This window comes from Sander vitreus, chromosome 5, assembly GCF_031162955.1.
Source record: "Sander vitreus isolate 19-12246 chromosome 5, sanVit1, whole genome shotgun sequence".
Classification (NCBI taxonomy): domain Eukaryota; kingdom Metazoa; phylum Chordata; class Actinopteri; order Perciformes; family Percidae; genus Sander; species Sander vitreus.
Window position 1 is genome coordinate 11,702,665 of NC_135859.1, and position 17,895 is coordinate 11,720,559.

The following is a 17,895-nucleotide window of genomic DNA, read 5'->3' on the forward strand; positions in this document are numbered from 1 at the left end:
CGGTCGATTTCAACACGTAGCTCTGTTTTTTGGAAATTTGGAGTGCTGTCAGTAGCAAGAAAAACTAAAACAATCGGTGCTGCCTACACCGAGTTATCCCCCTGCTAGCGTTAGCACCCAACAGGCTTAAACAGGGCAAGTTTTAAACGTGTTTTTAGCCTCTAAACATGCTTGAAATGTCATTACAAGTGCCTAACCATGTGCAGTTATTCCTTCTCAGGGAACACAGCAAATGTTACTGGAATATTGGATTGTATGAGTTCGACAATTGACTAGTGTGGACTTGACCGGAAAACAGGAAATAAACAGAGGTATGTGCACTGGCTGGATTAACACAACTTTTATGCCTTTCTGTCACATCTACTGCAGTCAGATTCGCTTTTTGTTCCCTCGGAAGGAATCACTTCACATGGGTAGACACTTGTAATGACATTTCGAGCATGTTTAGAGGCTTAAAACACGTTTAAAACTTGCCCTGTTTAAGCCTGTTGGGTGCTAACGCTAGCAGGAGGATAACACTGTGTAGACAGCACCGATTGTTTTCATTTTTTTTTGCTACTGACAGCACTCCAAATTTCCAAACAACAGAGCTACATGTTGAAATTGACCGAAATTCTCCTTTAATGTGGCAAAGGAAAATACATGCAAACTTTTAAAAGATTATTGTTTTATTTTAGGACCAGGCCTAGTTTTACCATTGCATGTGCTATAGATGCCCAACAGGTTGTACAGTAGCTGTGAAGGTTTGAAAAAGTGTCAGGCTGAAAGAAGTTGCATACCAGCAACACACTGCATTATGTAATGGCAAAAGTCAAAAGCAGGTTCTATTTATAAATCATTACATATTTTTTTTCTCAAGGCTTTATAAGAAAACTTCTCTCTGAATGTGGTGCTTCTATCCTGGACAGATATTATCTTGCATACATGTAGGTTGTCACTTTGAATACATTGTTTCTGTGGCAGGTGATGACCTCATCCTGGCTGTATGTGAAGAAATCTTTAAATGAGGGCTCTTCCTGGACGTGTGTTTGTCCAGACACAGATTTCTCTTCAGATTACTGTAACAGATCTGCTCGTCTGCATCAAAGATGTCTAAAGCAACTAAGCTGGGAAAAAAAACAAACATTAATGCATTGGATTTAAGGAGCAAAGAGACACATAATTCAGTAAAATCCGGACAGTAGGGAGGAAGTGAAGAGATGGAGGTGAGATATTGGTGGTGTGATCTGATTCCAGGCCTGCAAATGGGGGCATGCTGGCCTGGCCTTAGGTACAAGATCACTCTCTTTTGTTATAGCTAAGCCAAGGTTTTCATATGCCTTCGTTAGTAGGCTACTACAATCATAAAAGCATAATTAACAACCAGTAAACTTTATAAGTGACTGCTGCCTCTGTGTCCTGTCTGCCACTGTCAGTAACACTGATTAATTGTACAGTACTGTTCTTTCACCTACGAAGCATTTTGTCCCTTCTGCAGCGCTGATGTAGTACTGCTTGCCAGGTCAGGTTCTGCCATCTGTTACTGTGTGTTTAATCTGTCACTGTGTGTGTGCGTGTGTGTAGTTTGCAAGTCAGTATCACTATGACGTGTCACTTGGCTTACATGAGCATAACAACAAGAAAGTTGAGGTGAGCCTGAATTAGTGTATCAGACACTGGGGACCTTGTTAGGTTGTGACATGACATGTACTGTATTACTGTTTACCCTGGTACAGTACTCCCTATCAACACACCATGGATGGGTTCCATGGTGGCCCCATCTGGGCAAGCCCAAGTGGCCCTAGCTAAAACCCACATGGGCAACCCAGGTTTCTCCCATATGGGGCCCACACTAGCTGTGCCCCATATGGGCTGATTATGGGTCCCTGCTAGTCTACCCATAAGGGTAATAACCATTATTATGGACTAACAAATTCATTTTTGGGGCTTATTTTACAGTCACCCCATACAGTTCTTTAATCCTTGTAAGGTGTTCATATTTTTGTTACACAGCCAATGTTCCCAGGTCTGGTGGACCCACCACATTATTAGGCTTTTAAATCAATACAGCCATAACAATTTATGTAAAAATACTTAACAGATGTTTACTTTAGCTTAATTACCAATGATGTATACATAATTTATGGTTCATATTTGCCATTTACCCCTGTGAGATCACATTTACGATCATATGATAATTTTAGTTTTTTGTGAGAAAACAAGGAAATTCAAAATTCAATTATAAAAAAGGTAAAAATAAATAGAAACAAGATTTTGGACAGGTGAAAGTGCTTGAAATGTAACAAGTTTGTAACTTTGTGTGGGAATAGCAGGTGCAGAAAGACAACATTCCCACACACAGACACCTACACTCAGACACGCACACACACACACACACACACACGCACACACACACAACACACACACACACACACACACACACACACACACACACACACACACACACACACACACACACACACACACACACACACACACACACACACACACACACACACACACACAGCAGGCCTAGTTAGGACACGGTTAAGTTTCATAGCACCTACAATTATTACACTCGGGTCCAATAGACCCGAACACCTCATATGTAATAGGTATGTGTAGGGGGGGGTGTACCATATGCAGTCATTGAAAATAAGTTGTTATGTTCTTCACAGAAAATGAGCCAAGGCCAATGAGTTTGAGTTAGAAGAAATAATAAATGGCATAATTTCTCTTTTAGCAAACATTGAAAATGGGTCCCACAGACCCAAATAAGCTACAATAACAAAGAGACCAGTAATACAATTAATTACCTTTTTATTTAAGTAAAATTAAGAAAACATGCTTTTCAGCCTTTACTTCCGTGACGAATGTGCGTCATTTTGTAACACGTTAGAATGCTCGCCTAGCTGCTAGCATGGCATGCCCTCATACTCTGCAACTGACTAGCTAGCTGTACTTAATGCGCATGTGCGACTCCCAACAAAGATGGAACAGAAGTGAGATGCCTGACTCTGTAGCTAAAACAGAGAGCTCAACACACAGGGTGAAAAGAGGAGCTGCAGCAATGTGCAGTACAACAAAAATGTGGTGTTTGGTACAACCTCTAAATACAATTCTGAACCTGAAAATGAGCATAATATGAGCACTTTAAGCATTATGGTGTTGCAGAGATGTCCACGGCCTACAAATCCTCTCCTACAGACTAAAGAAAAAAATCTTTGTTTGGTACAGATCCTCACAAAAATCACACAATAATCACTTTAATTTCTTTCAATGTTAATAATTTAATGAAAATGAGAATAATGATACAAAAACGTTAATTCCCTCCAATATCGTGACTCATATTGCAATCACAATATCAGTCAAAATAATCACAATTAGATATTTTCTTCATATCGTGCAGCCCTACTTTCCACCTCAAATGAGCCTGAAGCCTGAAGTCCTTGTTGAGGGGTTGCCTGTCGGGCCTGTCTATAACCCCCCCGGTCCCTAGCACCAATGAGCCGCTTGGAGACCGCCTTCTCGGCATCTTTACGGGTGATTTGGCTGGTCATGACGTTTTTCTTTAAGCCTCCTGCAAGAAACAAATATAACGGTCACTTACTTCATATGTGCCAACACAACTCTCAGCCAGGACTGTAAGGCAACTATGTTAAGAAAAGCGCTATATAAATTAAGATTAATATTAGAACTACACACATACTCTTGAACACACAAGTTAGGCAACTGAGAGACATGTGCGAACACACTGCCCAGCCAGGACAACACTCTATACACAATATTTAAAATCAACATGTTTATAACGTTAGGGTATTGTGACACCTTTCTAGTATCGGTACAACTTAAAACATTATCCACATGCACACCTACCATATATTACTTCATACAGTTTTAAGGCCTTGAACTCTCTCTTCCCGTTTCAGCCCACAAAGTTGTACTGCCTGGATAAGCCATGGTCTAGGAGGAAGGTCATCATCCTTCTTGTAGCCTTGTCGATAGTCCCCCCCCCCATGTCAGTCACAGCTGCAACCTGAGGGGGAACAAAGGCAATACAAAGCAAATGTATCTATATTGCTCACTGGAGTAGACCACTCAACATTAAAGAACTGCCAGAAGCATGGTGTGAGCACACTTGGGATGTTTCAGATCAAATGCACTGCTAGCCCCCCCAATAAAATTGAATTGAGTTGCACTACCCTAGACTTGACATACATACCAGTTCAGACATGAAGTTTGGGTTTGCCAGTTTTTCTTCCATGATTTCCACATCACCAACTGTCTTTTTTGTTTTAGGGGGAAACCCTCTGGGGTAGAAGAGACGGTGGTGCCAATGTTGCCACGCTGTTGTAGAAGTGTTTGTAGCATCCTACCTTGGATTTTTTGTGTCTCTTTCATCTCCTCAAGGAGTGTTAAGATGCGAACAAACATGTTGTCCCTGATTTGTCTTCGAGGGGTTTCTGGTGACGTGGTGACGGGTTGAAACATCGGGCCATCTAAGGTTACCCAGAGGTGGTGGAAGTGTAGGCCTAGTAGATGGAGGCAATGGAGGAGAAGACCTGAGGGTGGATGGAAGCGGTGGAGGTGTCAGCACAGATCTGAGGTTGGATGGAGCCGGTGGAGGTGATGACCTGAGGGTGGATGGAGGTGTAGGCCTGATGGGGCTGCTGGACCAATTGTCATCATCCTCATCCTCACTTGACAAAATCACTTGCCTAGAAATTTATAATATACAAGCACAATCAATGAGTTAAAGCATTTTAAAAACAGTTGGTTAAAAAAATATATATATATTTTGGACAACAGGTGACACCACTATACATCAGTACATATCTATCAGTTCTGCCAGGATTTCGCGGGCCTTTTTTTAGATCGTTGCGGCCAAAATGCCTGATTTTGTGGGAGCTTTTCCAAAAAGGGTTGAATTTGTGTAATAGTTGCGATCGCAACATCGTGGAGGGTCTGATCTATATACAGTATGACTTCACTCTGGATACCAGAGAGACCCTCACATGGATCCTTAACATCTATACCAACACCCCATTCCCCCTTCAGGCATGCACACATCCATTTGTATACATCTCTTTCCCCCCCTTAACATGTGATTGTTACTTTTATTAATTGATTAGATAGTGTACCTCCCTCGTTTTGACAGCTTTGAGCCAAATACACTTAACAAAACTCCCACAAAATTTGTCCTTCCTGTGTCATTGGGGAATTCAAAGTGTCATCATCCATTTAGTATCTACCATTTCATAATTCAAATAGCCTCACCTCTTTTTGCGCTTCCCCCTTCCCATATTCTCTGTAGAATCAGAGACACTGAATTTGGGGTTTTCATTAGTTGTCAGTTATAATCATCAAAATTAAAAGAAATAAACACTTGAAATATATCAGTCTGTGTGGAATGAATGTATACATTATACAAGTTTCACTTTTTGAATGGAATTACTGAAATAAATCAACTTTTTCATGATATTCTAATTATATGACCAGCACCTGTATATATGCCGCCTTCGACCTACAATCTGAGCTCCGGCGGCAGCGGGAGGCGGAGAGTTCCGTGGCAGGCGGTTGCGTCTCTTCCCCTGGGCAGGAACACAGCTTCGCCTCGCTGCTGCGCCGGTCCCCGCTGATCCAGATGGGACGGGCCAAAGACAGAGTGGTGATCGAGAGGATCTTCCACGTAGTCCAGGACGACCTGTACGTCAATTTCGGCGGGAGGTTCCATTGCCTTTGCCGGCGGCCGGTGGCCGGCGGACGGAGAGAAGCTATAGCGGGGCAGCAGAGTCCGTCCGCGGCTGCAGGATCTCAAGCTCACTGCCCGCTTCCTGGGAGCCAAAACAGACACCACATAGCAGGAGCCCGTATAGCTGGGCCCACTGGAGGGAAAGGAATCCCGGGAGAACCAGAAGCAGGACTGAGCGGTCACAGGTCACAGGTCACAGGTTTCCTAAAGAGAGTCTGGCGGGACTCGGACTGTGGACGAGGAAACATGACTTAAAGTCTTGTTAAATAAATAAATAAATAAATACATGCAGAAATAAATTAATAAATAGTGGAGCAGTGAGCTCGAAATATGGACTCTGCTGCCCCGCTATAGCTTCTCTCCGCCTTTGCTGGCGACCGGTGGACGGAGAGAAACTATAGCAGGGCAGCAGAGTCCGTCTGCGGCTGCAGGATCTTGGGCTCACTGCTCACTATTAATTTATTTCTGCATGCATTTATTTATTTAAGGAGAATTCCGGTCAATTTCAACACGTAGCTCTGTTGTTTGGAAATTTGGAGAGCTGTCAGTAGTAAAAAAAAAACAATCGGTGCTGTCTACACCGTGTTATCCCCCTGCTAGTGTTAGCACCCAACAGGCTTAAACAGGACAGGTTTTAAACGTGTTTTTAGCCTCTAAACATGCTCGAAATGTCATTACAGGTGCCTACCCATGTGCAGTGATTCCTTCCGAGGGAACACAGCGAATCTGACTGCAGTAGATGTGACAGAAAGGCATAAAAGTTTATTTCCATGCCCAGCTGAAGCCCAACCAGCCCAAGTGAGGCCCATGTGGGCCCCAACTGGACGTGTTTGCAGGGCTACTTCAGTGTGCTTTGTTACATTGTTATCTGTGTACATTCTGTTACAGTTCTGTTAGAGACAATTTTGATACAGTGCACTATGCATGTTAAGCATGAAAAGTGTGACAGACTCAGCGGTTCATAACTCTAGCTTTTATCTGAGAAAATGTTTCTTAGTTACAAAGCTAAAGCCAACCTGGGCTAATTGAATAACAAAACACAGCTTCTTCGCCGGGCCAGCCCCGCTCTTTACTTGTTGTAATTCAGGTTTTTATAAGGTGTATTTACAAAAGTTTGTGTTGTGGGAAACAATAATGTTTTTCAGTGCCTTTGTCTTCGGTAGCGTTCTCTGTGTGGAAAACGTGTGGTTTGCAGCAGTCCGCTTGATGCTTTTCGCTACTGCTTCCATCCGGAAACAATCTCCTCAAATCATAGACAGTAAAAGAAATGGACCTGCTCTGGACGGAGATCAGTGAAGGCTATTAGAAGGTGAGGGCTGAGCGTTACTGCGCAGCCTCCAACTGAGCTTGAAGACGTAGATGTAACGTGAGCAACCTGTCTGAAAGTCTTCTGGTAGCTGTGCCAAGAGAAATCTCAATCATTCCCAATTTTGCAGAGGAGAGCGTAGGTATATGTCAGGAGATAACATAGGCACAGGCTAATTATTGCTAACTAAAATGCTAGTTAACATTAGTAATTAAACTTAAACAGCTAATGTAAGTCGAAACTGCCTGCGAGCTTCTCCTGTACTATACAGTAATTCCTCTACTATGCGACAGTAAGTTGCGTTTTTATACATTGTCGTGTTTCTTTAGAAATAAACAATGGACAAATAAAGTCTTTAAACGCTTCAGATGTAAAGTTATTCGCTGTCAAAGTGACGTGAAAATAAATGGCAATCAGTGGAATGCTAACGGCGGGTGATGGCTATAGCATCAAAATGGCGCCATAGGAGTGGAGAGAGGCTTACCCCTTGCCTCAAATCAATCACCATACACCTGCCAATCTGGGTTATCAGCGTCACAACACGCCTCCCTCGTGTCACGTGTCAACATGTTCCCTATCAAAAGGCTACTCATAACAGCTATCAAATTAAGAAAACCTTGCAATAATTGCCCCTTTGAGCACAGAAGAGTATACAGTGCTACTTATAAAGATTTCCACCTTACATTTATATCGACTTCTTCAAGCAAGAACCTTCATCTCTTGTAATTGTTCTTGTTTACTTGCAGATGCAAGCAGAATTTTACTGTAATAACACCCTTGTCCTGCCAGTTATTAGATTGCATTGCTTCTGCTCATTTAGTGGAAGTAAAGTAGGGGTCATTGTATTTAATCACTAATGAGCTGCACAATTGAAGGAGTCCTTAGTAACTGACATGAACGTACAGTAGTTTGCAACTGTTGGGAGCTGCCTGTTAACGCAGTGTGTCAAGCAGCATACATTAGTGTGATTAGTGACGGCTGCTGCAGTACGGGGAGAGGGAGAAAGAGTTGGGACAGAGAAGAGAGAGAGAGGGTGGGAGCTTCCACTCACTCTTTACAGTATGTGATCACCGGTCTGCTGCATTACTCTACAAAGCCATTCCTCTATATTCCTCCACTCCCTCCCTCTCTTCTCCGCTCTATCTCTCTGTAAGCAGTATTCTCCAGTCGCTCTCGCTGCCTCACAGCTTTCTTCCCTGCCACAGCACATCTCTCTCCCCCCTCGGCTCCTCTCTCTCCCAAGAGAGGATGACATCCCTGAATTTGATGAACCAGCGAAGCTCTCATTCTGGCTGGTGGCTTCCGAGGGAGACCCCACATGAACGGGCTTACTGGACGAGGAGGTGCCGCGTCTAAGGAGCTTTGTAGAAAAGCTGTCAGCTGTAGCAGTCTCTGAGTAAGTGCTATACTATTTTACTTACATGCTTACAGCTCCTATTAAAGATAAGGAATGGGAATTAGGGGGATGACTTGAAATAATGAAAGCAGTAATTTTGCTTTACAGCTCCGGACTGCTACAGTGCATTGTTTTTTTCCTCATGTCAGCATGTCGGACCTATTACCTGACTGATTGATTGACTGACACTACAGCTGAGGATTTATGGAGTGATGAGATAGCATTGGTAGCACTGAGCTTATGCAGCAGCTGTATCTTGTCTATCAGGAGAGAGGGCTATTCTTGGTCACGACACTGAAATGCTGTGTTTTTGTTTGCCCATCTCTCTTCGTTGCTGTGTTTACTGTAGCATACACTCCTACAGATGGCTATCACTCCCTGGGGTAGCGTTCAAACTCTTAACTGTTTGTATATGGTCATAATGAGACCACTGCATGCTTTCTTTTCAGAAATTGGATTAATGCATACCAAGACTGAGGAAGTTTCAGACAAAGTTAATCTGAATGTCTTTTATGCAGGGATTTTCCCAAATGATCTCAAATCTCGTTGAGCCCCCAGTTGGTAAGGTGCTGTAGGAGTTGAGATTGAGATTCAGTCCAGAAAGAAAGCTGAAATTACAAAGTCAGTTGGAAAAAGTATGATAAGATGAAGACTGTGGTTGGAGGAAAATGTATGTATGGTAACAGCAGGTTTTGCCAAGGGTAGAGGACAGGAGAAGGAAGCATGCTGCTTCAGCTGGATCAAAAATTACAGCACTGACGGGACATATCAGGCAGAACAAAACAGAATATTAATGAAGAGATTGTGGGACAGACAGAAAAGTTTGGATAGGTAGATAGATGGACAGATAGGTGATGGTAGTAGCCTATATAGTAGTTTTATGTACACTAACCGGATAATGTGATTCATGCTTAGCGCGGAGCGTGTTTTATGAGTTGCCTAGTATATGTATATTTATTATGTAAATGGTTAAAATGTTGCCAGGAGGACTGTGCAGTCACATCTGTTGGTGTTCATTTTAATCTGTGTTTACCTGTTTGTGGAGGCTGACCTAATTGGCGGTACATGGAACAGAGGAAACGAGAGACACCTGTGCATAGTCAAAACTCTCTGCAGAACAAATCTGTCAATGCTAATGTGAGTTGTGATGAGAGAGAGAGAGAGAGAGAGAGAGAGAGAGAGGGAAAGCTCTACTGCTCCATATCCTCAAGTGTCATTTTCCCAAAAGCCTCCTTTAGAAGCCCACACTGATCCTCTTGTCATTTGGATTTGTGATATAATGACGGACTGGATTTTTGAAGTGCTTCCCCAAGTGCTCAGCATACTTTTATAGATTGTGATATTCTGTCTGTCTGTTATGGTAAATGCATCAGTGCCAGAGCATTCAGTTGCAGGTCTGTGAAAACTGAAAGTGTTTTAGTGCCATATTTAACCCATCTTGTTATGTATTACAATCAACATGCAACAGCATTTTCATTGGCGAGTTGAGGATTAATGCCAGCCAATTAGTGATTAAAGGCTAATTGTGGCTTTAGTTAACTGGGTTAACACCCCTTCTATTGCAACATGGTCCACTGGATACCTACAGCAATTTTAACATGACAACACATCTTCCTACAACTGGCTGCTTGGTGAACTACAGGGATGTGCAATTGCCAATACCAGTTTACCCTACAATTTCAGGGTAGGGTTTTCCTTTTTTAAGCTCATATAACAAAATGCACTAGGCCTATAAATAAGCCTCCAAAAATGTATAGCGTTGTAATATCAAGCACAGATTCTATAGATGAGGCTGCATTACGGATAGGCTCAGGTCAACCTTTAGAATTGTTCCGATACCAGTAACAGTATCGGAAATGCCTCCGATACTCCCTAAAATGCTAGTATCGGTATCGGAAAGTACGTGAGTCCACGCACCGATCCGATACCCCGTACTTTAGCCATGAAAAAACTACTTTAAAGAAGTTTATTGATGCTCTGATTCCGTTATGACTTAAAGAAAGTGGCATTCATTCTCTGTATGTATTTGTTCATGTTTTACAAAGGATTTAACCTGAGCCAGGCCATACAATAATCATAGCATTATTATTTTGACAGTAGTATACAGCTGTCAAAATAATAATAATAATAATAATAATATATATATGTATTTTTTTAACGCAGTGGTATCGTATCTGTACTCAGTATCAGCTGTTCAGAAAACGGTATCGGGGGAAAAAAAACTGGTATTGGAACATCTCTATTAACCTTCCCTAATCTTTAAAGCCTGTGGTGTTTAACAGAAAACCAAGGAGCTGGGAAACCATGTTTGAATCAGAGAACCCCTGCAATGGCAGAAACCTGAAGCGCTCTATCTTTCTTGCATGACTGAGGTATTACTAATTTATTGTTGTCATGACAATAGGCACAAAGTATGTGGAGAGGATGGGCTGAAAGATCAAACTAGAGGGGGTAGATGGGTAAAGGACTGTGAGATTGAGAAGAATCTGTGCTACTACAGTGTTGCAACAGGTCTGTAATTCACTGCTGCCTACAGCCCATACAGTAGCACTGGCCCCTGGCCACCCTGTAGACTGAATGTAGAGCAATACCATGACTGGGATGCAACCTCTCTCCACTCTCCTCCTCTTCAACAACTCTGACTCACAGACCAGCAAACATTATTCAACACACTAAAATGAGCTCCTCGACTTATGTTGCAAGCCAATGTTTCTCTGAATGTTAATGTTCTGTTGTTGATGAGCTCTCATAAAAAAGACAACAGTATTTATGGAACATTTCGGATTACAGGCACTGTATTATATTTCTTGCCTACCAAATGTAGGAACATTTTCTGGACTGAAACACGATTATGAAGAATATGGCAATGTTCAACAAGCACAGATAAGCCAGCTCAGTGGTCAAACTGTCTTTCCTGTAGTTGTAATGAGCTTTTATTAAGTATAGTTATTTGTAATTGCTTTCAGGGATATAATTATTGCAGAGGAGGGGCCCAGCTGCACAGTCTGTTAGCTCAGCTCATTATGGGCAGTCGGCTGAGTCTGGGAGGAAGACAGCCAGATCTGAGTCCCATCTGGTGCCTCAAGCTAGGATGGCACCCTGTAACCACCAACTTTACCACTGGCTGGCTGTTGTGGAAGTTCTCCACCCAGTATACAACGCTAAATCATGCAGTGTTGTTAGCTCCGGAGCACATATCGATATATAAGATTCATTAGTGGGTTTGGAGCTCTGAAAGCCACCACAAGACATGAACCAAGCCTGCTACGCCCTGCTATGCCCTGCTATGCCCTGCTATGCCCTGCTATGCCCTGCTATGCCCTACTATGCCCTGCTATACCCTGCATCACCCTGTTCCGCCCGGCTACACCCTGAACTGCTACAACTATTATTTCTAGTCATAGTTACTATAATTGCCACTGTTCATTATACCCCCAACCGGCACTGGCAGATGCCCGTCCACCAAGAGCCTGGGTCTGTCCAAGGTTTCTCCCTAAAAGGAAGTTTTTCCTCACCACTGTTGCACTAAATGCTTGCTCTTGGGGGAATTATTGGAGTTGTTGGGTCTTTGTAAATTATAGAGTGTGGTCTAGACCTACGCTATCTGTAAAGTGTCTTGAGATAACTCTTGTTATGATTTGATACTATAAATAAATACATTGAATTAAATTGAAAATAAGACTAGTTTCTCTAACTACCTTGCCATCTGGTTTCAGAGCAACAAATCCAAACAGGACATTTTGACATCTCATCCAAACCAGAGAGCCATTGATGTAATGTGCTTACAGGCTGAAGATCAACAGGTTGCTAGAGAAACCTCAGCCAACACTTTGCTCATGCCCATCATCACTCATGACAAGCCACCTGCTCCTGCATCATGTCATGCCAATGAAACTGGAATACCAGGCAGCAGTCTGATGCAGCTTGGGCACATTCTGTGTAGCCTGCTATGGTACTGAACAACTCACCCCTCAAATGACCCTTGAAGCATAATGATTACATCAGTGACTTTTCTGGGCAAATATTAGCAAGCACTAGCGTCATCTCTAGAGACTCATAATATCCATTCTTCATCTGCAATGTCTGCTTAGCTTTGTTTTTTGAATAAAAATGCTACTGTGTGTGATCTTCTGGGCAGCAATATGATGGTTATGTCCTGCTGGTCCTGGACAGTATACACAATGGAGCACAGTCAAAAAGCAGAAACAATATAACAGACAATATACATGACTATTTACTAGGGCTGGGTATTGTATCTTTTTTTTTTTATTCTGCTACCGATACCAATACCGTGACTTTGATACCGGTTGCTGAACGATATTTTTTTGGATACCAGTTTTATGAAATCCATTTTAACAAAAAATAAATTACAACATTACACATTACTGTACAAATCTTTTTATTTATTTTTCAGCTCCTACTACGTGAGCCCTGTCTCTGTGCGTAACATAGAGTTGTTCTTGCCTGCCTCTACAACATGTAACGTGAGACAGCCAATCACCAGCATTATCAGATCTTGGTAGACGCATGCTGCATGCTTATTGGCTCACTGACGCTAATCAGATTTATTCATTAGGTATTGAAATTTGGTATTGAATGACGAGGCATTTTTCAGATACTCGATACTATAAAGGCAATTCGGTCGGTGCCTAAAAAGTTATGAATTTGGTACCCAGCCCTCATGTTTACAATCATGTAGTAAAACCACACAGCAATCCACAAGCGCCCTCATGTTAGTTGAGCTTGAGTTGAGCATGTTACCGTAGGGAGGAGTGGGAGGTGAGCCTTTGCTTTTAATAGAAATTCTCCCTTTGTCGCTCACTCCTCTGCCTGCCTCTTGATCACAAAAGCTGCCAAATATATCCAGCGGTGGTAAAAGAGGCTGTTGTGTGAACACAGGCAGGCTATTTATAGTCTCTGTTAAGCCAGAATATGAGCCCATGTTTGGTTAGATCAGTATGGATCTCCTGTGAACAGCATACTTTATCAGCTAGTCATCTTTGTGATCATTTTGCTGTATACATGGAATAACTGTCTTCAGCGCTTGATTGCTAATTGCGCTTCTTGGTATTAGAATTATTATTACAATTTGGTTGTTAATAAGGGAATATATCTTGATTGCAATACTCCCAACTGTGATGTAGATATCTTGATATCCCCTGTTCACTTGTGTAATAGGTAAACATTTAGATACATAAATTCTACAGCATGCTGTAACTTTTATGATGAGTGTCAGAGCATATATGGAAGGTTTATTATTCCAATTGACAGTCTGAAATAAGTCCAATCAATACATTATGGTTATGAAAGGTAAGTGTTTTACATAAGAGCATTGAGTCAGCCCTTCAGTTTTCAAGAGAGGTTGTGCATACAGACTGCCATCATGTTTCTCTCCCTGTTCCCTATCTCCCATCCTCTCTTCACGCTCTCCTCTCCTACAGATTAGTGACTACATCCATCAACTCTCTAAATAAGACTCTCCTTTGGAAAAGCATCATTAAAAACACAAAACAGCCAGACTTGCTGGACACATGTCACAGGTATTACTCTTCACATGGTAAGAGTTTGTTTCCAGAACAAGCTAAATCATCCATCTGTTTGTTAGTTTGCCTATAGACTGTAGCTGAGCTGGAGTGTGTGTGTGTGTGTGTGTGTGTGTGTGTGTGTGTGTGTGTGTGTGTGTATCTTAGTGTTCCACATGACTTTGACTATCTGTGAAAACAGGGCCATCCTTGTGGCATCAATCTGTTACAGTTGTACAGGCTACACAGTACCACTTGGTTCTTTTTAAAACATGGTGTAAAATCACATGTGAATATAGCTTATAAGTACAACGACTGCTAAGACAAATATACTAATAAATGCTGCTGAGGTGCTTAACATGATTTTTCCCATGCAATGGAAAAACTGTGAAAAGAGACGTTAATCTAAATGATGAAACACCTAAATCGTATTGCCTATATTTCTTTTGTCTTGTAATTGTAACAAAATACTAAAAGTATAATTCAGAATGTGCCTCAATATATTCCACCAATAAAAAAAGTAAAATCCAATGCCACAACGTCACCTTTATGTGCTTATGCAAGAATGATGAAGATACTGAATAACTGGCCAATTGCAATGCATTGGATCCTGCAAAAATGTGCAAAAATGCACAGACATAAAGTTGTAAGTGGAAATGTAGTTTCTTACTTCCAGCCTATTTTATAATCCATCATTAGTCAATGTTATTATCAATGACTGTACAACATCTGTCTCCTAAATGTGTTGGAAATGGGAAACCTTTTTGAAAAGTATCAAGTAATTATTTGCAGTATGGTTGAATTCCAGTACAATGTTGACCCATTGCTTATACTGGCTTTAGCCCCATGCTGCGATGCCGTGTTGTTGTGAGCATGTGTCTGCATCACAGTCTGTGGTCTGCATACTGACTATGTGTTAGTGCTACCATACACTAAGTGCTGTGACTGTGTATCCGTGGCTGTTCTGCTAGCCCTGCTGTTTCTCTGGTTTCCAATGCTCCCCAGGCCCTGTAATGCCGTAATGGCACATCTAATTGTATCATCAGTCGCTACCAATGACATGTGCCACCAAACAAGTGCGGTCTTATACACTTGCACACACACATATACAAACACACAAGCACACAAACATTACAAGTGCATTGCTATTATTATTGTTGTTAATATTTTAGGTAGTAAGAAGACATCCTTAACACAGCTACACTGTCAATGGACGATGTAAAAAACAACAACATGTATCTCCATCTATCCATGCTATGTTCTTGTTTCCAGGTTGAACAGGAGATCTCCCTTGGCCAGAGGAAGATGTCTGATCTTGAGTTGGTGCTGCAGCAGAAGGATATAGAGTTGAAGGCCTCAGAGACCCAGAGGACCATCCTGGAACAGGACCTGGCAACCTACATCACAGAATGCAGTGTGAGTAGGCCTGCTACAGTGGACACACATGGACTGTTGTTTTTGTTTCAAACATGCGTGCGTGCGTGTGTACATTTACAGGAGACAACTGCTATAGGTGCAGTGGGCTTTTATAATTGCAAGAGATGTATTAACAAAATATGGACAAAACATTAAAAACATCTCTCAGCAACAATCAAATTCAAAATTCAACAGCACAGCCTCCAAAATGACCATACAGTAGAATCAACACCTATTATTACGTTATTACCATTTACTGCAGAACCGTTCTATTATTATTTATTTTTTATACTGTATTGATCCCCAAGGGGGAAATGACATACTTGTCCCTCTGTTGTTAGAACACACATTATACACAGGCCTGAAATACACACACATGCGCAGGACCTATACATGCACAAATGAGAGAGATGTCAGAGTGAGGGGGCTGCGACTGCTGAACAGGCGCCCCGAGCGGTTGGGGGTTCGGTGCCTTGCTTAAGAGCACATTGGTGGTGAACTGGCATCTCTCCAGCTACCAGTCCACACTCTGTACTTTGGTCCGCACGGGGACTTGAACCTATTAGACTGTATTAGTTTTAGCTGGGTGAACTATCAACTGACTGAACTTATGTATGTCTTGGTTTCAGAGTCTAAAGCGCAGTTTGGAACAGGCTAGAATGGAGGTATCACAGGAGGACGACAAAGCGCTTCAGCTCCTGCATGACATCCGGGAGCAGAGCAACAAGCTTCAAGAGATCAAAGAGCAGGTAGGACGGCATCTTGGGTGTCATCTTATATATATATATATATATATATATATATATATATATATATATATATATATATATATATATATATATATATATATATACATACATTAGGGCTGTCAATCGATTAAAAAATGTAATCTAATTAATTACATACTCTGTGATTAATTAATCAAAATTAATCGCATACATAATTAACGGTGCCTGAACCAATACTTTTTAAGAAAGTAAAAAAAGAAAAGAAAAAAAAAGGGTACTAAACAGCAGTTGGTAGCATTAAAGAACGGCTTGTTTATTGCTTTATTGCTAAGGCCATATGGTCAAAATGAAATAATTTAATAATAATGTATAACAATAACAATAACTAATTTCAGTAGTAAATTGCTGTTTTACAGACATTTACAATAACTTCAAATGCACCACGAGACTATAGTTTACCAGTTTCATTGAACGCACCGTCTGTGTTGTTTTTCCGATGGCAGCTGCAGATTGTTACATACCGGTGTTGAATCCTCTACAGTAAAACACAGTCAAACTTAATGTATTAAATATTAATTAAACAGTAATCTAAATGAACGCATTATTTTGACAGCCCTAATATAAATACTATTTACTACTAATGCTGTGGGCTCAAAACTGAATCAAGTAAGACAAATTCCTGATCAATTAACTAGCATTACAATCACTTAAGACTTCATTCAAGTTTTGTTCATTGTACAATTCTTATGAGTTTGTTGTGGACAAAAAACAAATTAAATGATCTCTCTTCAGGAGCAGATTTGTCTGTTTTTGACTCAGTACTCGTTCACTTCTTGGATGGATATTTGCAGTGATGGCTATACTGTACTATCTATCTAATTCACAAAGCAGAAATGTCAAAAGAATGATCCTTTAGAAAAGAAGGAGGTTAATAGTATTTCATTATGGCAGTTAGATGTAGCAGGTCATGTCACCAAGGCTGAGTGGGTGGGTTGTGAGTGTTAATTAGACACATGAGGCACACTAGTGTGTTTTCTGTGGAGTTCTGTCATTTGTGAAGTTTTGTTATTTCTTATTTACATGATTAATCAAATGTTTACCTTAAACCAGAGCTACAAATGCCGAAGGTAACACTTATGGAGAAATGTTTGCGGTTTAGCAGCCCAATAGTGTAGTGCCTCTTTAGAGGGGTGTGCTGTGAGTACATGCGACCGGTGATTACTACGTGAAAAAGATTCATTTAGTTTGTAACGACTTTCAACCCGGTGTGCAGCCACTTGGTTTATTACCTGGTTACCCTTTGTGAAAAAATAAACAAACAAATGTGGAATACTGAGTAATATCCTTTGTACACTGGGTTGCCCTTTCCGTGGGGAGAACACGGAACAGTAATAAACCAAGTGCTTGAGAGCGCATCAAGCTAAGTCTGCCAACGCCCTATCAGCATTGACCAGTAAAGGTGCACCAAGGGAAGAGGAATAGGCCGAATAGACCCCTCTGTGTAACAGCGCCCTGGTCGGTGCAGGAAAAGGAAGATGGATTCGGCAGAATTAGAGGAAAGCGCTCAACAGCACAAAGCTCTTTCAGCAAGAGAGCCAAAAAACTGTCCCTCACTGTAGACCTCCTAGAAAAAAGGGTACTTATCGACGAGATCAGAGCACTTGGTGTGGACTTTGGAAAGGTGCTCAAGACTGGACTCGAATATGTTGAGGCTCTAGAAGAAGTGGAAAGTGAGGAAGAAAAAGCAGCAAAAGAAGCAGCTCGTGTAGAGGAGAAAATGGCGACGTGCCTCGCCA

The 17,895-nt window shown here is 41.5% G+C and overlaps 1 protein-coding gene across 1 annotated transcript in view; it reads left to right on the top strand.

Annotated features, from left to right (window-relative positions):
• Positions 1 to 5,470: 5,470 nt before the first annotated feature.
• citb (citron rho-interacting serine/threonine kinase b) overlaps positions 5,471 to 17,895 on the top strand; it is a 66,266-nt gene continuing 53,841 nt past the window's right edge. Inside the window, exons 1-3 of the mRNA XM_078249624.1 lie at positions 5,471 to 5,923; positions 15,228 to 15,371; positions 16,001 to 16,120. Coding sequence (XP_078105750.1) covers positions 5,471 to 5,923; positions 15,228 to 15,371; positions 16,001 to 16,120 — 717 coding nt within the window. The remainder of the gene's footprint in view (positions 5,924 to 15,227; positions 15,372 to 16,000; positions 16,121 to 17,895) is intronic.